Source organism: Lepidochelys kempii, chromosome 10, assembly GCF_965140265.1.
Source record: "Lepidochelys kempii isolate rLepKem1 chromosome 10, rLepKem1.hap2, whole genome shotgun sequence".
NCBI classification, from domain to species: domain Eukaryota; kingdom Metazoa; phylum Chordata; order Testudines; family Cheloniidae; genus Lepidochelys; species Lepidochelys kempii.
In genome coordinates this window covers 51193239-51216110 of record NC_133265.1, presented here as the reverse complement: position 1 = coordinate 51216110, position 22872 = coordinate 51193239, and the positions used below count along the sequence as shown (strand labels likewise).

At 39.0% G+C, this 22872-nt stretch overlaps 1 protein-coding gene across 2 annotated transcripts; it reads left to right on the top strand.

Annotated features, from left to right (window-relative positions):
• The first annotated feature begins 54 nt into the window (after positions 1-54).
• On the top strand, positions 55-22867 carry IDH3A (isocitrate dehydrogenase (NAD(+)) 3 catalytic subunit alpha). 2 transcript variants are annotated; one of them, XM_073303554.1, is made up of 11 exons: positions 55-173; positions 4149-4187; positions 6362-6445; positions 9657-9771; positions 11774-11961; positions 12230-12363; positions 13948-14050; positions 14129-14193; positions 17368-17452; positions 18128-18280; positions 21142-22867. In XM_073303554.1, exons 1-11 carry the CDS (start codon positions 147-149, stop codon positions 21223-21225), a joined length of 1077 nt encoding a protein of 358 aa, XP_073159655.1. In that variant the 5' UTR covers positions 55-146; the 3' UTR covers positions 21226-22867. The 2 variants fall into 2 exon arrangements, with proteins under 2 accessions (XP_073159655.1, XP_073159654.1); XM_073303553.1 differs by having other exon boundaries at positions 56-173; positions 4149-4211.
• The last annotated feature ends 5 nt before the right edge of the window (positions 22868-22872 follow it).

Here is a 22872-nt window from a genome sequence, read left to right as displayed (position 1 = left end):
GGGCGGGTCAAGTGGCGGCTGGTGGGCGTGTCCTCCGGGGCGGGGCCGGTGCTATTGCGCGTGCCGGTTCTGGCCGCTGGCTGCGGGAGCGAGCGTGAGAGGGGCCGGGTCTGTCAGCGCAGCCGGAGAACGGAGTAGGAGTCGCCATGGCCGCCACCGCATGGATGCCCACGGTAAGCGGGTCCCCTGTGCTTGCCCTTGCCGGGGTCTGGCCCTTCCCCCCCGCGGGGGCTGGGATCCCGGGGAGGGACCGCCGCCCTATTGCGTCCCGAGGCTCCCCTGGCTGCTGCCGGGCGCGGGGGGCCTTGTCCGGGTGTCGGGGGGCGCGGCCCAGTGCCCGCGCTGCGCTGCTCCTCCGCCCGCTGCCCCCAGGTGACCGCAGTTGGGGGAACCGGGCCCCAGGCCTGTTCGTGCCCTTGACTCCCCGGTGCAGGGAGCTGGGAAGCCGCAGGCCCGGCGGATGGGAGGGGGAAACGGGCCTGGCTGCTCAGTGGGGTGCACGGTTCTGAGGAGTCAAATGCCACTGCCCTTGGTTCAGTCTAGGCAGACCCTGTTTAGTGCCTTTGAATCCCCTCGCCGCTCCTCTGGATGGAGGGAGCTAGGACAGTGGTGACCTTTCCTTCCTGTCCTGTAACGCCTCCCCCTGAGGACAGAGGGAGCCAGGCAACTACCCCGGCTGCTTGCTTCCCCACAACTGCAGATCTTAAAATATCCAACTTACTGTAATTTCATAATTATTTTAGCACTGGGAAGAACATTCTTACTTTCCTGTTGAGCTGGATTTGCTTTCCTTACGCCTCCTGTTTGTATCTTACAGTACTTACATTTGTAAGACATTTGTTCTCAAGTTACTGACATTAGTATTTTCCATTCTTTATCTACTACATGCCAAGGTCCTATTCTGTACTCTTTGTGTCCATTAGCTAATGGTTTTCTGAGAGGCTGCCACACTTGGATTGTGTGGGGTTTCTTGAGCATGGTGGTGTTGTCCATGGACACACACTTGGTTCTTACCAAGGTTAAATGTTTTGAGGGCTCCTGTACCTAGGAAAATTGCACATTCTGATTATTTCTTGTAAATGTGCATACATTGGTGTTTGCACATAACAGAGCAGTAAAATCCTTATTCTTCAAACTAGCAGCAATGCAAATAGAGTTCACCTTACCCCTGCTGTCCCTCATATTTTAGCAATAAAACAGGAGATAATTAACTTTTCCTGAAGCTCAGTAATGTGCATTTTTGAATGCATTTACTGTTACTTGTGTTTTTGAATAAGCTACTAACAACTTGCTCCCATATACTCCTTTTATTTAATATTTTATAGTTAGACTAAAAATGGATCCTAATGATAGGATCACTTTCACAATGAATTAATGGTATCTCTTTCATTCTGGAGTCTGGAAAAAACAAGCTTCTTAATACTTTGTATTTATATTCTAACTAGCAGTCCTCTGCACTCGTGTCCACCAACACTTTGTTTTTTGAAAATGGTAGTTATTCTGGAAGTTGTTCCACAGACATGGTCAATTGTGTTGGATAAACAAGAATAAAATTCTTCTGCTCTGCTTGAAAGATGCCTAGCCTATACTTAATAGCATCCACTTACTGTCCACAACATAGTGAACAATACTTTTCAGTATTTTCCAGCGAACAATAAACTTTTACTTTCAGACCTGCACTCGACATAGCATATGTCAAATCATTGAAAAATTCAACCTCTTTGAGCCCTCTGTTAAATTTTTACTAATTTGGACAAAAACAGTTTTGATTCATTGAAACCTAATTAAGGCCATAACAGAGCAATCTGATCATCTAGTCAAAGGCCCTACATAACACAGGCTATAGAATTTCAGTGTTTGAATCCTATATCAAGCTCATAACTTCCAGTAAACACAGGTCTGATTCCCAGTCCCCTGTTCCAACCACTATACTACACTAGCAGTCTGTAATACAGTCCCCTGTCTATAATTTTCACTTGTCTCCAGAGTTATCCCTTGGTACCACAGGCAAGAACTATGCCATGAAGACCCCCAGGTGTTTATGTAGCTAAGCCAGTTCACCTTTTCTGTTGTGTCTGCTTCTCTCTCAAGTGTGTAGCTTGTTATGATATGCAGCGCTTGCTGTTATGACATTGTACGTTTCATGTTCAGTTACAGGTCAGAATGAATCTTAGCTGTAATTAACTTTTCTACAGCATTCATTACAATATCCTAGATGAGAACTACATAATTTCTAATCATCTTGCCTACACTCTGTCCTCCTTGTCATACAGTTATGTTAATGCCAACTCCGCATAAGTGTCAAAGACCTATGGTGGGAGGTTACAGTAGTAAGTTTCAGGTGAAATGTGTCCGACTGTCCTTTATCCAGCCCTTCCAACTGGTACTTACTTCAGTATGACATGATGTATCTATAGTTTAGTCTGCCCATATACAACTTTTTACTGTATATGGTAGAATGGGTTATAATAAACTAGTTGGTTTTCAAACTAAAAGCATCTCTTTAGTATACACCCTTCTTAAGAATTGTCTAAATATCATTGCATCAGGTACTTTACTAGTAATATCACCACATTTAAAACAGACTAGTAGTTAAAATTCCACCATATTCATGAATGCAATCCAGATATGAAAATGCCAAGAGTGGTATTTACAGAAGGTAAATCTGCCATGGGCTTCAATGGTAGTAAGACCAATGCTGAGTGCTTTTGAAAATCCTATCCCAGGTATTTAAGTGCCATGAAAGCTGCTACTAATCAAATCTTGCAGCAAAATCCTTGGAGTAAATTTTCAATACTTGTAAAGACAGTGTTTTCATATTTCATGACTTGTTCTGTTTGTCACAAATTTGCTGTAAGTTTCTGTGCAGCTTTATATCAGCTCTCCATGTTCAGCTTCTTGTCTTATTGTGTCCTTGTACTTTCCTGTCTGTATCCATCTGTTGTCTCTTTGGGGCAGGGATCATCTTTTTATTCTGTGTGTGCACAGTACCTAGCACAATGGGGTCTTGGTACTTAACTGGAGCTATTGGGTAATACAGCCATAAACGTAAAAAAGTTAGTCAACCATTAGCCATATAACTGGACCCAAAGATGCAATAATTTTAAAGTGTAATATCTGTGTGTGTTCCCTTCATTTCCATGGCTTTCATGGACTGTGCCTCTACAAATTTTTGTTCCTATAATAAAACATTTCTTTCTCACCACTTATTGGACACAAGGACAAATATTTAACGGAGACTCCAAAGTTCTCTTATTTTAGACTTCAAAATCCACATAGTGTTTGTGGTGGAATTTACTCTTTTCCTAACATTCAGTCAATATATTACAAGCTCATTGTCAAAATTCATAAAGAATGGAAGAAATGTTTGTTGGTAGCAGAGTGTACATTTAAAACTCTTGAAAGTACAAGACAGAATAATTAAAATGTTTGCAAACTGAAAGTTTTGGTCATCTGAAGAAAATATTTATATACTAAATGTATGACAACTAATGTTAGCAAAGATATTCCTAGTATAAAATGTGACCTGAAATAAGTGTACTATAAAATGAAAACCTGCTGCAGTATTAGAAATTAATATTGTCTTGCTTTCTGTTCACACACTAAAATATCTTTAAAAACAACGAGGAGTTCTTGTGGCATTTAGGGACTAACACATTTATTTGGGCATACGCTTTTGTGGGCTATAACCCACTTCATCAGATGTATGGAGTGGAAAATACAATAAGCAGGGATAAATATACAGCACATGAAAAGATGGAAGTTGCCTTACCAAGTGGGGGGTCAGTGCTAATTAGGGGAATTCAATGAGGGTAGATGTGGCTTATTCCCAACAGTTGACAAGGTGTGAATATCAACAGAGGGAAAATTATTTTTTGTAGTGACCCAGCCACTCCCCGTCTTTATTCAGGCTTAATTTGATGGTGTCAAGTTTGCAAATTAATTCCAGTTCTGCAGTTTTATGTGCTGTATATTTATCCCTGCTTACTGTATTTTCCACTCCATGCATCTGATGAAGTGGGTTATAGCCCACGAAAGCTTATGCCCAGATACATTTGTTAGTCTCTAAGGTACCACAAGGACTCCTCATTGTTTTTACTGATACAGACTAACATGGCTACCACTCTGAAATAACTTTGTTTTTACAGGTATCTCGGTTGCTGGGAGTTTTCAAAAACCAAAAACAGGTGACCAGATGTTTTAGTAGTGCTGTGAGTATAATAGTATTTTTTTTTCTTTTGAGAAGTTTCTCAATAAAAGTACAGGGCAACTTACTGAATAAGATAGGGTTGCTATATTACCTGTCCACACACTTTTAAAGATAAGCTGCAAGTACAATGGCCATATGCTCTTATGCCATGTTGGATTTCTATTGACTAACTTTAGCACCAATATCTTTTGACAATTTCACATTCAAAAGAATCATATATTCTTAGACAAATAATTTGAATAACCGCTTATGAAAAATTATAGCAATTGCATCAAAAAATCACATAATTGGGTCACATTAATAGGATAGTGATTGGCTTAGAAATCAACCCATCTGAAACTGCTACAGAAACTTCAATGGCAACGTTGTTGAGAAGCTTCTAAGCATCTTTTTATTTTGCAAACTTTTCTATAAGCAGTAGACTTACTTGCTGTTTAGCAAATGTCTTGTAGCTTTATTCAAATCTATACCTATGAAGTCTTTAAAGAATTCTGTAAACACTTTTATACCAGTATTAACACTGACATTTTAAAACTGCTGCTTTTAGAATATCTAGACACCTGTCCTTTTGAAGTCCCTCTGTAATGCTTCATTTTAGCTTACAATATGATTGTGTGATTTTTCTCTTGAGCGTGTTTTTGTAAGTGATTTGTTTATATTTGGGTTTCTTACCCTCTGTGTGTATGTACAAAATGCACACAAGCATGCTCTTGAAGCCTCATTTAAAGAGGGTTTTGAAGAATGCTCTGACTGATGTATGTATCAAGGCTACGCCTACTCTTTTTATGGGTGGTGTGCATTTCAGGAGAGAATGGCTTTTAATGCTATCATTATAGCTCTGCACTGTGAGTTATAAAACATTTGGGAAAAAGAGAAACCAAGAAGTTGTCCATGGCTTGTATATTAGTGAAATAATTAAGAATGGGTGTTGCACCTCAGGCTCCAGGTACACTAGAGTTAGCATTTCAGACTTAATGCAGGATCTTACATCCTACTTTTGAGTGTACTATAGCCACACATTGCTATGTAACCAGTTATATCAGTGGGGGAGAAAGAAAACACAAGCATAACAGCTGAGCAGTCAGCCTAAGTGTCAGAGGACATGGCAATTCTTGAAGACATTCAAATAATTATGTATTTAACATTTCTGATGAGCCTTATAAATAGCAGTCCCCACATCCCCATTAGTTTGTTTCCTTTCTCTGAATCTCCACTTTCTCTTTTCTTTATAGATAACCTTAATGACTGTTTCATTCAAAAGAAATTCAGATACTCAGCATTTCAATGTATATTTTGTATCTTGTGTGGCCAATTGTGAAACATCTTTTGTGTTTTCACAGTGATCCTAATCAGGGCTTTTTCAGATAACATTGTATCTGGGGCTGCTTTTATTGATATTAAAAGACTCCTATGGATGTTGGTCTGAAAACTAAACGCCTATTTCTAAGATTCAAAATGAATAGTAAAAGTAAACCTGGAGTAGCAGTTCTTAGATCTTTAAACCAAGTTTGATCATGTACTTCCCTAGACACCTGATGAGTCCAAGCTGTGCAGTCAGTTTCCTCTGCTTCAGGGATGACATCAGAAACAAAGTGCTGGGGAAACTCAGCAGAAGTTATGGTGGAAAAATAACTTCATTTTGCTAAAAATAAGTTAGCCAAATAAGTGAAGCTTTTTTAAAATGAATGTTGGACTTCACAAAATTAAGAAAATAACCTTCAAACAAAATCTTCTCTAGGAATAAGTTAGCATGACTGGAGCCTGTTGTAGTGTAGGATAGGTCCTAGTATACATGACATAACTGGATAATGCTGTGTCCTGTACAAAGTGCTAGGAAGAAATAAATACCTGTATTGTACTGGGGAGGAATGTGAATAGCAAGGCTGCTTTTCAATTAGGTTAGCCACTTCTTCTGTATTTCAGAAAGACTGAGGCACCAGGTGGATTCTTTGGAACACTATGCAAGCTGTTTGTCTGGGAAACAGACTTCCTGCTTGCACTCCTCTCTAGTGCAGTGCCTTCTTTAAAGTGACTTTGGGAATTGAGTGATTGTTTTCTGTTCTAGCAACTAGCTTGATTTTCACCAAAACACTTGTAAATGCTCTGATGAATGCAATGTTCCTGAGGTCTACTATCTGACTTCTTGCATAGGTACAGACAGTAACTTTAATCCCAGGAGATGGCATAGGACCGGAGATTTCTGCTGCTGTTATGAAGATTTTTGATGCTGCTAAAGTAAGCAATTCATTTGCCTTGTTAGTGTACATTACAACTTGAAGTGAGTGTTTGCATAGGGATTTTACTTGTGACTTCTGTTTAAGTTTGTGGGGGTTCCACTTTGGAATTTTTCACCGAATTGTCAAGTGTCTGGGTTGTATCTCTAGCCAGAAAAAGAAAAAATACTGAAGCTCTGTATATAACATAACGGAGTGGTTAGGGTTGCAGTATCAGGACAGAGCCTGTACTTCTTGGGCAAAGGAATGGGAAGCTCACAGCAAATACTGTGTTTTTAATTCTTAGAAATTTAAGCTACAGTATTTTGTGTGAAATAATTATCTAATTGAGTAAATATGTAGCAACTGATCGAAAGGTGTTTTTTTGTCCACTTTGATTTGTGGATACAAGTAAAAGAAAAACGTACATTAAAAACATTGGCTTGTTCTTAGCAATGTATCTGAAATTAATCCACTATTGCTTTAAACTAGGGCTATCAATTAATTGCAGTTAAGTCATGCGATTAACTCAAAAAAATTAACTGTGATTAAAAAAATTAATCGCGATTAATCACACTGTTAAAACAATAGAATACCAACTGAAATTTATTACATATCTTGGATGTTTTTCTACATTTTCAAATATCTATTTCAATTACAACACAGAATACAAAGTATACAGTGCTCACTTTATATTTATTACAAATATTTGCACTGTAAAAATAAAGAAATAGTATTTTTCAATTCATCTCATACACGTATTGTTGTGCAATTTCTTTATCATGAAAGTGCAACTTACAAATGTAGGTTTGTTACATAACTGCACTCAAAAACAAAACAATGTAAAACTTCAGGGCCTACAAGTCCACTCAGTCCTACTCCTTGTTCAGCCAATTGCTAAGAGAGATAAGTTTGTTTACATTTACAAGAGATAATGCTGCCCACTTAATTACAATGCCACCTGAAAGTGAGAACAGGCATTTGCATGGCACTGTTGTAGCTGATATTGCAAGACATTTATGTGCCAGATGTGCTAAAGAATCATATGCCTCTTCATGCTTTGGCCATTGTTCCAGAGGGCATGCTTCCATGCCGATGACACTTGTTTTAAAAAAAATAAAATAAAATGCATTAATTAAACTTGTGACTGAACTCCTTGAGAGAGAATTGTATGTCTCCTGCTCTGATTTACCCACATTCTGCCATATATTTCATGTTATAGCAGTCTTGGATGATGACCCAGCACATGTTCGTTTTAAGAACAATTTCACTGCAAATTTGACAAAATGCAAAGAAGATACCAATGTAAAATTTCTAAAGATAGCTACAGCACTCAACCCAAGATTTAAGAATCTGAAGTGCCTTCCAAAATCTGAGAGGGATGAGGTGTGGAGCATGCTTTCTGAAGTCTTAAAAGAGCAACACTCTGATGTGGAAACTACAGATACCCAAACCACCAAAAAACAAAATAAACGTTCTGCTGGTGGCATCTGAATCATGGTTATGAAAATGAACATGCATTGGTCTACACTCCTTTGAATGGTTATCAAGCAGAACCAGTCATCAACATGGACGCATGTCCCCCGGAAATGGTGGTTGAAGCATGAAGGCACATATGAATCTTTAGTGCATATAGCATGTAAATATCTTGCGACACTAGGTACAACAGTGCCATGTAAACACCTGTTCTCACTTTCAGGTAACATTGTAAACAAGAAGCAGGCAGCATTATCTTCTGCAAATGTAAACACACCTGTTTGAGCAATTGGCTGAACAAGAAGTAGGACTGATTGGACTTGCAGGCACTAAAGTTTTACAGTGTTTTATTTTTGAATGCAGGGGTTTTTTTGTACATAATTTTACATTTGTAAGTTCAACTTTCATGATAAAGAGACTGCACTACAGTATTTGTATGAGGTGAATTGAAAAATACAATTTGTTTTTTACAGTACAAATATTTGTTATCAAAAATAAAGTGAGCACTGTACACTTTGTATTCTGTGTTGTAATTGAAATAAATATATTTGAAAATGTAGAAAACATCCAAAAATCTTTAAATAAATGGTATTCTATTATTAACAGAGCGATTAATTGCGATTAATTTTTTTAATTGCTTGACAGCCCTACTTTAAAACTATTTACCTTTGCAATATGGAAACCTAACATGTCCAAAGATTGATATAGTACATATGCAGAGAACTTACTCAGAATTTAAGAGAAGATGCATACAAAATCAAAATGTACCTCTTCTGAAATAACCTTGGTAAGTTAAAATGGTTTCCCATCATTGGTACCAAAAAGGAGTTTATCCTTAAAATTCTTCTTCCCACTACAAGATAGCTTTTTCCACAGTTGGCTTAGATTAACTACTTTTAATTATAGGGGGTATAACTTTATATTAAAGAGCTCATGCATAGTTCAGTTTTGAGAGGCAGGGAATAGACTTATCACTGTTGTATTTAACACCTGAGAGAGATGGAAAGGGAATGTTTAGTTTGGATTACTCCTGATAGGAAATCAACTCATTCAAGATTTAAAAAAAAGCATGTTAACATTTACTGGAAATTCTCTAATTTGTTCAGTTTCAAAGATGGTAGTTATTTAAGGAGCATAGAATACAGTTATATTGTTCTTCTCTTACACTCCTTCCTGAAAAAAATTAACATGTGGCAACCTTTCGTAACAGGGAGATTCCCTAGGTAAATGAAAAATTAAGACACTGGTGATGAGTGGGACTGACTGGAACATTCACAGCATTCTATTTCGGCATGCAGCCCAGTCAAATCTGTTCCTGTCTGTTAAACAGGATCAACAAGAGCAGCTAATTACAAAGTTGAATTTTAAAAGTCTTTTAAAATTCATTTTGTATTTCTTGAAAATAACATGAGATAGATCACCATACGGAAACCACAAGCTTGAAAGTGTAGATAGCATGGTGCAAGTAGTTCTAATGATATAAGTCTGGAAAAATATTATAGTAGGCATCTCATAGTGCCTTAGTAGTTAGTTACATTCTCCTTTAAAGAGTTAGGCATGTGAAAACAGGAGGTTATAAACAGTTCTCTGTGGGCTGAAATATCCTGTGCTTGTCAGCTCTGAGATAAATTACTTTGGGAGGTTTGAGCAAAATCAAATCCAAAGGGATTTTGCTGAAACCTCCCAAAGTAATTATATGCACACACACGCTTACAAAATTCCTAATTCAGAAGATAATGTGGAACAAATGTGTTTAGGTTCCTATTCAGTGGGAAGAGAGAAATGTTACAGCTATCCAGGGACCAGGAGGAAGGTGGATGATTCCTCTAGATGCCAAAGAATCCATGGATAAAAACAAGATGGGACTGAAAGGTACTGCAGAGGTTAATGTTGAGCTATTAAAAGCAACTGTTGCTTGTATTGTGTGTGTGGGGTGTTCTTGGAAGTATGTGTGGCGATGTAAAAGACAAAGTACTCTACACCGTACTAGAATGGCTAATTCTAGGGTACAAACTGCATGACAGCAGTCATATGAAACTTCAAAGCATGACCTTTATTTCAACTTTTAGTGTAGCTTTCTTATTTAATGAGTGGATATTCCTAGCCAGAATCAGCCAGTGTGTAGGTAAGTATCCTTGGAGTTTCCCCGTGTGAGACCTATCCACACCATTTCATAAATGGCATTGCATTTCAGTGAATGAATATAGCAATTGGGGTGTGTTGAAGGGTTGACTCACTGGTGGCATTACCCTTCGTGACTGGGCATAGTGTACCAGGCTTTCTTCCTCTGGTGCCCCCTGCCAACAGCTGCTCCAACTCGAGTGGTCTGCCGCTTCTCATGACTTAGTCCTGTGACCAGGTCACTTATAGTGCACCTTCCAGAGGAACAGTCCAACAAACAAAAGTCCAGTGTCCTTCCATCAGGTCTTTCTCCCCCCAGCTCTGGGCCCTGAGGTCCTTACGCTCATCTCAGGGTTTCAAAAGTCCATATTCCCTTAAGGGGGCTTGACACCACCTTCCCTTGCAGCTGGTAGGGGAACCCAGGCACCTTTGGGTTCCAGCTCAGGGACTGTTTAGTGAGCAGGCAAGGTCTGTCAGTTCTGACCTGCCACCTCCCTGGGTTTCTTTCTGCCTCAACCTGTCAACAGCCCCTTCCTGGGCCCCTTGGTACCTGTATTTGTCTCAGGTGCCACACCTTTTCCATCTCCCTAAGCTCCATGACCTTGCAAGGTGCACCTTTTTTTAGGGCCATGGCTCATAGGGGTCCCTCGCTTGGAGTCCCCCAACAAATCTCAACTGAAAAAATAAATGTAAGCCAACTTTTGCCCTCCTCGAGCTTGACCTTTTTATTCAGTTTTCCCTGTACTCCATTCCCCAGTTAAATGCCTCCCAGGGGTCTGTTCTGGGAAATCTAGTCCCTGCCTTTTTATCAGAGTTGCTCCACCCTAGTGGCTGCACCATGTCTCTCCTTGTCCTTTACCAGATGTTCTTAGGAGAGGATCCCAAGACCATCTGTTCCCCCAGGTCTCCTCTTCCCTCTACTGCCCTGAAGTCCTTCCCTGGCCCATCAGACCTCTCTATATCTCCGAGACGGATTTCTAAGTTCTGCCCTGTAGCCCTCTTCTGTTCTGGTCTTCCTCTTTATATTAACCATTCATCTCTTTCCCATCTGGAACTCATCTTTCATTGAACCTGACCCACCCTGCAGGTACATTGATTAAGCCCTCTTTGGTTAATGCTTTTAGTCTCAGTGGAGGTATACCCCCCCTTACAGGGTGACATTTTGTGAAAGCCCAAACGAAGGCGCATGCCACATGTCAGTCAGAGCTCTGTGGAGGCCCGAAAGCTTGTCTCTCTCCCCACCAAAAGTTGGTCCACTAAAAGATGTTACCTTGCCCACCTCTTCAGTCTTTAGTGTCAGACTTTTCATGGGTTCACTAGGAGGACTATTAGAGATGGGAATATTATTATTAATAGAACCCTGAACTGGAGCCCATATCTAAAACAGCACAAACCGGTTCCCCTGCTGCTGGAATACTTCGTAGCCAGAATGTGATTCCTTCTTATTCTCACTGAGTAACACCTTACTCCCCAAGTAGTCCTATTGAATTCAGTGAGAATGCTTGTGGTGTTAATTGCTACTCAACATGAATAGAGGGGTCACAAAGTGGCTCTTAAACAGTAGAATAACTTCACTCTTTAATGGTCTACAGGGAGAGTTCTTCACCCTTTCAGCTCTAGTCAACACAAGACCCTAACAAGGGAACCTAGGTCTCCCATGAGACTGTGCCTAGACCTATCTCCCGGATGGTTGTAGTGAATTTAAACTCTAAATTGGTGCTTTTCTCTCACTCATTCCTGTTGTATATTATAGGACCTTTAAAAACACCCATAGCTGCTGGGCACCCTTCGATGAATCTGCTGTTGCGTAAAACCTTTGATCTTTATGCAAATATTCGTCCCTGTGTCTCGATTGAAGGATACAAAACACCTTACACAGATGTAAATATTGTCACAATTCGAGAGAACACAGAAGGAGAATACAGTGGAATTGAGCATGTGGTATGTTATTGGGAAACAGTTAATTTTCTGGCAGGGTTTTCTCTTCTCTGCAAATTGCAAACTTGTATGTCAAAATTAGGAAATTTGTTTTTTTTTTTAAATTAACTCTGATTCAGAATTTATTTTTAATGTGAAATGCCTTGTGTACAGTGCTTTTCAGATACTTGCCCATCAGAATTATATGATGCTGTTCCAAATCTCCACACTATCAACTCCTGCTTTATAAATCAGCTTAAGTTTTAACTTGTGATAACTGTCTGTTTTTCAGATTGTTGATGGTGTTGTACAGAGTATCAAACTCATCACAGAAGAAGCAAGCAAACGTATTGCTGAATTTGCTTTTGAGTACGCCAGAAACAATCATAGAAGCTATGTTACTGCAGTGCACAAAGCAAACATTATGTATGTTGACATCATAAAGTAACAAACTCTTACGAATGGATTTAAAAACTATGGATTTTGCAGTTTTCAAGATGCAAAGTAACTTGTGAAATCTCCCTCTGTTGTGTAACACCCATTAATGCTAGTGGGGAAAACCATAAGCAACATGGGGAAAATTGACCCAGTGTTGGTGGGACTGCATTAGTTACATACTCAAATCACTGACAAGTTAGTATGCTCCTTCTCTCTGTACTCTTACCTATTTTAATAGTAAACTTAAGAATAAAAAACACAAAAGTGAAACTTGCACATATAGGCCTGGTCTACACTTAAAAATTAGATCAACCTAGCTATGTTGCTCACGGCTGTGAAAAATTTCACCCTGTGCAACGTAGTTAGGCCAGCCTAACCCCCAGTAGAGGATGTGGTTAAGTTCACAGCAGAATTCTTCCATTGTCGTAGCTACCACCTCTTGGAGAGGTGGATTACCTACTGCAATGGAAAAACCCCTTCCATAGGAAGCATCTGGGCTACAGTGGCACAACTACAATGTTGTAGACTGTGACTTTCACCCAAGGATTTCAAAGCACTTCACAATAAGCCTCAGAATTGAGCCACAGTATGTATGGAATTGCATGACACTTCTTTGCCTGTTTTTATATACTCAGGCTTTAATTACAAAAGTGTCACTTTTGTTGGTCTTAGTAGTGCATACCATAGATAGATATTAAAGTGTTCTGGTCAAAAAACACTTGCATAGTACAAAATGTGCTTGTTGGGAGGATGTACTTTTCCAGATCTGATTTCTGGTTTACTTTGTCAGTCTCACTTCTGTCTTTAATGCAATTGACAAGTGCAGTTTAACTCACTGAGGTGTCAGTTCAGATCAGTTTTGTGGGTTCTGACAACATAGCTCTCATTCTGTAAAGTAAGCATTGAGAAGTTCGACGTATATATTAAAATAAAACAAACCTTTGCTGTCCAAAGATAAGGACAAAGACTTTGCTCTGAACATATGGTAAATTGTAAGAAGGTTTTTAATGCAATGAAATCAGAAAAGTTAATGTATGAAGTAATTTTTTGCTCTATTGCTAAATTAGACTTTTAGGGCCAGATCTTGGCTTCTGGTGAGGCTGGTTTGTCATGACATAAAACAGCCTTATAGTTGCTTTAACCAGGCAGCTGGGAATTCCCCCCCCCCCCTTGTGAGGGGAATCCCCAAGTGGTCTAAGGCTGGCAGAGCCAATTCTGCGCCATCCTTTTCATACATGCACATTGGGGGAGTGTTGGATGCAGGAGTGGGCCATGGTCAAACATACTTCTCTCTGGCAATTTCCTGCCCCTGGGGGGCCATTACAGGCCAGCCCAAATTAGAAATTGCCCTAATTTGCTCCAACAGTTGAATCAGCTCTTGGCTGATCCCACAAACCAGGAGGTGAAAAGTCACCTTTGGGTTCCCCAGTGTATCTCCAGTGAGAATCTGGCCTATATTTTTCTATTTATTTGTTTCCAGAGGTGCATCCATACTTACCTTGATGCAGTTGCTTTTTAAAACTTGTTTACTCAGTCATGCTCTGTAACATTCTTCTCTTTGTCTAATTGCAGGCGAATGTCCGATGGGCTTTTTCTGAGAAAATGCAGGGAAGCTGCAGAAAACTATAAAGATATTAAATTTAATGAAATGTACCTTGATACTGTGTGTCTGAATGTGAGTACCTAATCTATTATATCCAGCTTTTTATAGTTATAAAACATGACCTTAAAATTAAAACAGTTTTCTTCCTAGATGGTACAGGATCCATCACAGTTTGATGTGCTTGTTATGCCAAACCTGTACGGTGACATCCTGAGGTAAGCAGAAGTGAGCTGGTTATAATTTAACCCTTAAAATACCATCACTTTCAAGATTACCATTCAGATTAAATGTTAGGCAAGTGGGTGTCTGTTTTCAGCATCCAGAAGGTTAAAACATAACCCTTTCAGATTCTCAATCCTAGAAAAAAAAAAGCCGCAATTGAGAACCAAACACAGAATATCTTAGTATCGAGGGAGCTGTATGATGAGGCTGTGCTTCATGGCATCAGAAGGGATGGTGTTTGTCCATATACCATGTAAATGTGATTCAGATATAAAAATGGAAGGATGTGTGTGAAATGAACATCTGTAAAATACTTACTAAGGTACCTTCAGTTACTGTTTCTCAGACAACTTTGTTTTTGAAGAATATTGTCAGTAGCACTCTGCCGTCAAAACAATTAATTTGACTTGTGAAGTCAACTGCCAGACCCATTTGCCATAAAACATTTACTTAATTGAATTTGATACTGTTCTAATCACGTAGCAAAAACTAGTGTCTTTAATCTGGAGTCTTAAATGTGTGTGCATATAACTAAGAATTTGGTCCTTGCTTCTCTTGTATCATCCAGGAAATCCTAAAATGTTGTTTCTTATTTTGATTCAGGCCAAACTTTAAAAGAGTACCTTTCTATGGTTCTGGATGTTAGAATGTATTTTTAATATGTGATCCTAATACAAATAAATAACTGCAGTCACCCCAAAACCAGGAAGGTGGTGGAGAGGGAGGAAACCCACTCCAGTTACAGCCTGCAGTGCACACTCCCACCCCAAAAGCCTTGGAAAAGAGAGAGGTTTAGTACAGAATAGCTTTCTTCCAGTTGTGGGTGGAATATGTACTCATGTGCATGCACTTTAGAACTACAGATTTTCTATACTACAACTGACATACAGTAAAGTGCAAAACACTGAATGGAGGATTTTAAACTCCTTACCAATCATTAGATAAGATAAATAAATGAAAATTATTTTAAAAACAATGTGTGTATGTAAAATACATGGAGATAAAGTCCTAGGATTGCAGGGATTTCTCAGATTGTTGCTATTTGAGTTGCATGTGGCTTCATAGCCTTGTATTGGTTCTCTTCTAAAAGGTTAAGAAAGGAGTCTCATGGGCTCAGATTCATACAGGTGTTTAGGCTCCTAACTTCCATTGAAATCAATGGAAGTCAGAAGCCTATATACCGTTGTGGTTGTGGGCCATGATGTCTTGATTGTTGGGTGGCTGTTGCCTCGGGAAGAACAGAAATACCCACACAGGTGGCAGTAGCCCGATTTCTCGGAATTGGTATCAGGTTTTAAACTAAGGGTCCCTCCATGGATCCTAGTACTGCTCTGACTGTAGTTTTGCTTTAGCTGTGTAGATGAATGAATTCCTTAATTTACAATGTTTATTACAGGCATTTTTGCATTTTAAATAGGTTTAATTCTTTTTGTGGCTCTTGGCATCCCCCTGCAATGACGAAGTGGCTTTTGGCTGTTGCAGTTGAGTAAATCTGGTATAAATACCATTGTGAACTAATTCATTGTAGAATCATCTTTCACATTCTGTACAGATAATAGGGAAAAGACCGCTTAGCTCAACAAGCAGCTCTCCTTTTGGTACCCAGAAGCACACCATTCTTCCTTTGCTACTGTATTCCCTAATCACCTTCTGGTTGAACAAAATATAGAGCTCAAACTAACTATGTGCTTTAACAGCTGGTAGTGTTTTCTCTGTAGTTGCTGTTGAAAGTTCTGCCTGATAGCTCCGCTTATTTTTCTGATGTTTAGCTGGCATCCTAGTTTGATTCTCCTCCACATTGTTGCTTATGTTCTTTTTCCCTAGTATAGATTTCCCCGCCAATTTGAGTTCTAATGACAGTTCCTTAAAACATTTTACATTTGTGCTCAGTTTTGATAAAGGAGAGTTTCTTCATAAAGGTAGGTGGCCCCAACACACTCCCTTCCCTGTAAACTGCCTCTCTGCTCTTATGGCTTTTTGAAAGTGCCTTATGACATACTGCCCAAAATGTTCTACTCTCTGAACAGATATTGGATGACATTCCCTACCTTGAAGTGTGTAATGCCCAAAGTGACAAACAAAGGATGGAGGAGGGGGATACAAAATACAAGCAAAGCTATTCCCTTTATTTTAAATTTAAAAAACGGTTATATAGACTGGTTTTAGAGTAGCAGCCGTGTTAGTCTGTATTCGCAAAAAAAAGGAGTACTTGTGGCACCTTAGAGACTAACAAATTTATTTGAGCGTAAGCTTTTGTGAGCTACAGCTTGCTTCATCGGATGCATTCCCCACTTCCTGTTTGTTCAGCACTTATTGGGTGGCTGATTTCTTGTAGGCATTGGTATAAAAGTGGGTTTTGAATAGTTTTCTAAATATCAACATTTGATGATGCTTGTTTAATGTCTTCCCCTTTCAGGAAGGTGTTATGGGCACTTGTTGGCTTAGTCCTTGCTCATATTGATCTTGGAGGTAGTCCCGCTAAAGTCAGATTTTTTGTGTTGCTTTCTTTAATTCTTTCACAGATCATGTAGGCTGTTCGGTAATGAAGTAGCAAAGCAATCTTGTGTCACTTAACACCTGTTTCCTTCAGTTTTGCATAATAGTTGTTAGTAATTCAGATTTCTTGTGAGCAAAGTTCTGGCCTCGTTATAGGCAGCTCTTATAGGAAATATCTAATTTCTTGGGGAAAATGTTGGATTATACATTGAAGGACCTCCAAATAATTACATAAAACCCCTCAACTGATATTTCTCTGATTTTTTTTTTTTTATTTGTATTGGTATCATGTAGGGGGGTTGGGTACCTTTTTTTATTGTGCTGATTGGCTGTCCAAACTTTCTTCTGCTGTATGCAAATTTATAGTATTTTCCACCTTGCCCTATGATTTTGGTAAGCTCGATCCTGGAATTTGAAGTTCCCCTGTCATTTTTCTCATTAAACTGTTTTTGTTGGTCTAGTAGTCCTGCTCATCTTCAAACATGCTGCTGTAGTATAGCTAACTTATTACATGTTCTTTTTGCCACAGGGTTAAACACATTAACCGCTGGCTGTGTTGGCAGCTAAATTTTGTTTTATTAATATGGAATAAACTATTACAATAATCTCTTTATACCTTTTTGGTAGGAGGTTGTACCTTTGTAACTTATATGAAGAATTTTTTCTTCCAGTGACTTGTGTGCTGGATTGATTGGGGGCCTTGGAGTAACACCAAGCGGAAACATTGGAGCTAATGGAATCGCAATCTTTGAATCTGTAAGATCTCTTTTGCAAGAGGAAATTTTAATAACTAACTTTGCCTAGAAAGCTAAAGCTACAAGATATCCTGTAGCCATTACTGAAATACATTCTCTGCAAAATGTCTGACTGCTTTAATTGTGAAGCTTACTTAAATTCTGCATAAAAGGAAATGTTACTTTTAAAATGATTAGTTATTTCAATTGGCTTTTAACAGTCAAGGAAATAACACAGTCAGTGCGGTGTTTTAAACGAAGATTTCAAATTTAAGAGTTTCACAGTAATTGTAATATTTATTAACCTATTTTAGAAAGGATCTTGAATAATTTTTAGTTGTCAGGGACATCATCTTTTAGGATATCCATGTCCTCTGGATTTTTAGGGGAAAGACTTTGAAAAGTACAGAGGAGTTAGGTGTCCAATTCCCATTTGCTTGCACTGGGAATTGGAAACCAGAATTAATTCCCCTTTCTTGATCTTTGAAACTCTTTCCCCACCCCCACCTTAAACTATTATGGTTTTGTATACTTATTGGATGAATACGCTTTGTTCAAAAGAATTAATATAGTAAGTTATTTCAAATTTAACTCAGATTAATTTTTCAATTGTCTAAATTACTTTAGATAACAAAACAGACACTAGATGCTTGATATATTGACTTCATAATATAGATAATTTCATTTTCATCTGTAGGTTCATGGAACAGCACCAGACATTGCAGGAAAAGATTTAGCAAATCCAACTGCCCTTCTTCTGAGTGCTGTGATGATGCTGCGTCACATGGGACTACACGAATATGCCACAAAAATCGAGACTGCATGTTTTGAAACAATTAAAGCTAGAAAGGTATTCTCAGGGTTTACAGACAAAGTATTGACCTTATCACTTTTCATACCTCTACAATAATTAATATAGAACACCAAAGCCTAACCTGCAGATTATGAGGAGGATGCAGAGGCTCACTGTCTCAGCAGGAGTGGGCACACTGCCTTGGGAAATGCTGGGGGACTTGTAGATTCAGCTCTCTGAAAAGAGCACTAGCACCTCCTGAGTGTGTCTCCAACCTCATGTTGGGACAGACTCTGCTTATGAAGTCCTAGAGCTGAGATTGGGCCTGGCTCCTGTATGCACAACGGAGGAGTCTGCTTAGTTGGCCCCCATGGAATCTAAATTTTAAAATACAAATTCTTTCTGTGTGTATATTTGGTGCTCAAGAAGGTGAAGGAACTGATTTTCCTATCTCTAGTTGAATCTAGTGTCTGTATGTCATGTAAAGGCTTCATCACATAACTTTCCCAAAACATTTCGTTCCTGACCTATACCACCTTTGTTCCCATTCTGGACTCAGGCCTTTTCTAAACTTCTTCCCTGCAACCTCATTGACTTAGTAGTGTTACATGGGTGTAAACGAGGCCAGAATTGGACACACAAGCTAGATTTTGCTCAGTTGTGTGCATGGTTTCTCTTATGCAGTTAGTATCTAAGATTTGGAGGCCACCAAATAGATTTTCACTTGTAACTTGAGTAAAATTTGAATTCATGTTTCCAGAAGTTGAGCCTTACCAACTCTCTTCACTGCCATCTTGGCTTTCATCTTTTTAAAATGTAGGTGGGTGGATTCTAAAGATTGTGCTTTAAAAAAGGAACATTACTTAGCCACACTGGTGAAATTCTTTGGTCCAGGAGCATGGGAGGGTGCTTTGCAATTCCTCGTAAGTGGATTTTTATGCAAATATTGAACAAGATAAAATGAACATCTTTTCATTTTATAACTGACCTATTTGTGGTGGCTGCCATACTGTACATATACACTTAAAAATCCAATTTAAATTACAAGTAAATACGAAGTGCTTCAGAAAAGCTCCAGATATACTGTCTGGAGTGGAAGTCCTTTATCTGTAGATCAGTAACACAATGGTTGACAGAACAAGTATTAGTTTGCTACTGGCTCACTATGTGATGGATATCTCTGCTCACAATGCAGAGAACTCATCTTTCATTTAAAAATTGTATAGTGAAAATGACAAAAGACAAAACACAAATTATAAATTGTCATCTCTTATGCCTGCATGTCCTTCCATACACACTCTTAAGATCTTGCTGTATGTCTGAGACATTAGTCTCTATCATGCAAATTGCCCCATTATCATGCCTTATCAAAGGAGCCAGATAATGCTATTATCCCATATTTTGCCATCACAAGAGTAGTAAGACTAAAAATTTGAACATATGTCCATTGTACCTATTCAGCAGCTTTTCCCATCATTTAACTTTTTGCATTCTTCCCCTCCCCAATTATAGATCTTGCTCCTTGTAAGTTGGCTTGGCCATCCCTCCGAGTCTGCCTCTGAGGAAGACCACGCCTCCATGCAGTCTGGTCTGCTAGAGTACTCTCAAAAATAAGGAAAGGGGGAATTAGTGGTACTCAGTAGGCCACAGCCTTCAAGCAGGACAGGGCCACAAGCAGTCTGGGCTCTGGCCTGCAGTCAGACAGAGCTGTAGCACCAAGCATAGTCTATGGGGCTCAGACAGGGGCGAGCCTGAGGAGCGCCGGCCTTCTGGCTTAAGGAGAGGGAGTACTGCCCACCCCAGGGGTAGGGAGATGCGGGTCTGCCCAGCTGCACTGCATCCCAGCCCAGAGTCAGTGGGGAATCCACCCGAAACATGCTCACCGTGCTTCTAGCAGTACCACTGCCAGACAATAGTCTGGTTCCCCACGGCTGCTTCCTACTCTCACCCTTGGTAGTAGCTCCTCAGCATCGGGTGTGGCAGGGCTCTCTGGAAGCTTGTGCATGTCCTCAGAGTAGCAGCAATTCTCCTTAGCATCCCTCTCCAGCAGCGAGGAAGAAGTGTCTGTCTCTCTCAGCAGTTCCTTCTCAACTGAGTTGCTAAACTAGCTTTTTATACTTCCTCTTCCTGTCCCGCCCCTCTGCTTCCGACGTATGGGGTGTGGCCCTCCTGGTTCCACCCACCAGGCGGCTTGCTGCATTCCCTCCACATCCGCGTCTGAAGGAAGCCACGCCTCCTTGCCTCCTCAAGGACTATTAACATGCTAAGTTTCAACTTCTATATTTATGCTGCTGTTGTGTGGTTGTTATTTATAAATAAATAAAATCCTCCAGAAGTTTCATTGTGTAAGAATTACTCATCTTTGCCCTAAACCTAAGCTCCCAAAAAAACTTCAGAAAGCTAACTCCTGGAAATATGAAGTTATAATAGTTGGGAGCTGTTTTACTGTGCAGCTAGGAAACCAGAGGACTTACAACAGTTTTAGCTAAATATGTTTAGGCAGTATAATTCCAGCTAAATTATGAATAAAGATAAAATCACTAATCATAGAACCACAGGGTTAGAAGGAACGGCAAGGGTCATCTAGTCTAACCCCCTGCTAAGGTGCAGGATTTGTTGTGTCTAAACCATCCAAGACAAATGGCTATCCAGCATAATGATGGTGCTAAAGTCTTAACATGTGATAACCTACTACTGTGATGAAAACTTGCTGTTTGAATTTGCCTTCTGTACATGCTGCAATTTGCAAGCTCATTTCTATTAAAATTGTTGCAGTACAGAGAACCTTGGACAGTTAACATTGTTCCCTTGCATACATAATACCACATACTCTGTGTTCAGAATGTAAAATTAATTTAGAAGCTGCAATACTCAGATTACATTTTTTTAATTAAAATGTCTATTTTTTTCTCTCTCAGGTCCTAACAAAAGATTTGGGAGGTAATGCCAAGTGTTCGGACTACACAGCAGAGATCTGTCGCAGAGTACAGGATATTGACTAAAGTTTCCTCATATCACTAATGTTGCAATCACTCCAAATGGACACATTACAAATACATTATATAGTCATCTGCAATTCGTATACATTTGGTTTGCTTATCTCGAGAGAGAGCAAAGTTTTTAGATGGGGCCATTTTGTTAATAAATTTAGCCCAAATGGATACAAATAACATTTGTGCCTGCTTTCAGTGGACTTTTTCCAAGTGCTTTGTTTTATTTATTACTCGTCTCTGGTGACATTTTTTTGTATAAGTGGATTCCTTTATTGTATCACTTGGAATTGTTTACCATTTTACATTTCAATTAAGTGGTTTTTACTTCTCAAAAGACTTGCTGTAAATATCGAGATGACTGAATTATCATGATTATAAAAGCACCTTTTAAAGAAAGCTTAAAATCTATTTTATTGGTCTTAGAATGGAATAAAATAGGCTTTTCGGCCTTAAAATAGCACAAGAAGACACTTTTGTAAACAAACGGGTATGAAACTTACTAGGAATGTTGTATCAAAAGCAATGAAGAGACACTTTCAGGTGCTGTGATGTTCCAAGAAAAACAAAGTTCTCTAAATGCATGAATAAAGACTTAAAACCCTACAGATATTTAATCTCTCTTAAAATATGTTTCTGTATAAAAATCAAGGCATCAAAACAGATGTGAGAAATAATGCTAGTAAAGTAAAATCTTACAAACCTACGTATCCAAATATTCTTGTAAGGTGGCTCTGAGAGGAAGACTATTACTTATTTTACAATAGAGTTCTCCTAATGAGTAGATGATAAAATTCCTTGAATTCCACTCTGTAGTGTCAGGTGGAAATATAAATTTTCTGTAGCTTTGTACTACAGTTTTTCTGTTATACTTTGTTTTTATGTATTGCATTGTCTGTTCTGATGTTTAAATGTACTGATTAGTAACTTCCTCAAATTCTGAATGTAACCGACGAGATAACAAGGGATTGCTACAGAGCTTGAAACTGAGTATCCTCTTGTACAGTGATCTATAATTTTGGTTCTGTTGCTTAATATTTCTGGAACCTATAATCTGTCTTCACTATATGGGTGGATATGAGGTTTCCAGGCATTTGCTCACTAAGCCTAGCAAAGACCATGAAGTTAAGTCCTCTTCTCATCTCCATATAGTGATATAATGGACACACGTGACAGATACTGACCTAAATGTCTTAGAATACTCAATCCCTACAACCTTTAACATACATATAAGTCATATTTCCTGGTTATGGTTCTGATCTGTACCCCAACTGTATTCAGCTTAATTCTGTCTATAGGTCCTATGCCACTAATTTCACTTATTTCCTTATTCAGTGTGGTGGTTTCCAAAGCAAAACCGAGCAATGCAAAGTCACTTCATTTTCCCCTGCAAAATAAGCATCCCAGCTTTTGTTATACTTCTGCTATCCTATGGCAGGGATAGGGACAAAGATTTTTTTTTCCTTGTGTATTCATAACTGCTTCTAGTGATAAAGGTAATTTTTCTTCTCTTGGATGTACCACAGCAGAGGTTGAGCTTGATTTGAATGTGCATGGTGTGGTTGCTATTCTCTTGATTCATTTGTATTATGCTAAGTAAGCAACTGAGTTACGTTTACGCACAAAGTGAGAAAATAAAGACTTCCCAAAGTCATACCA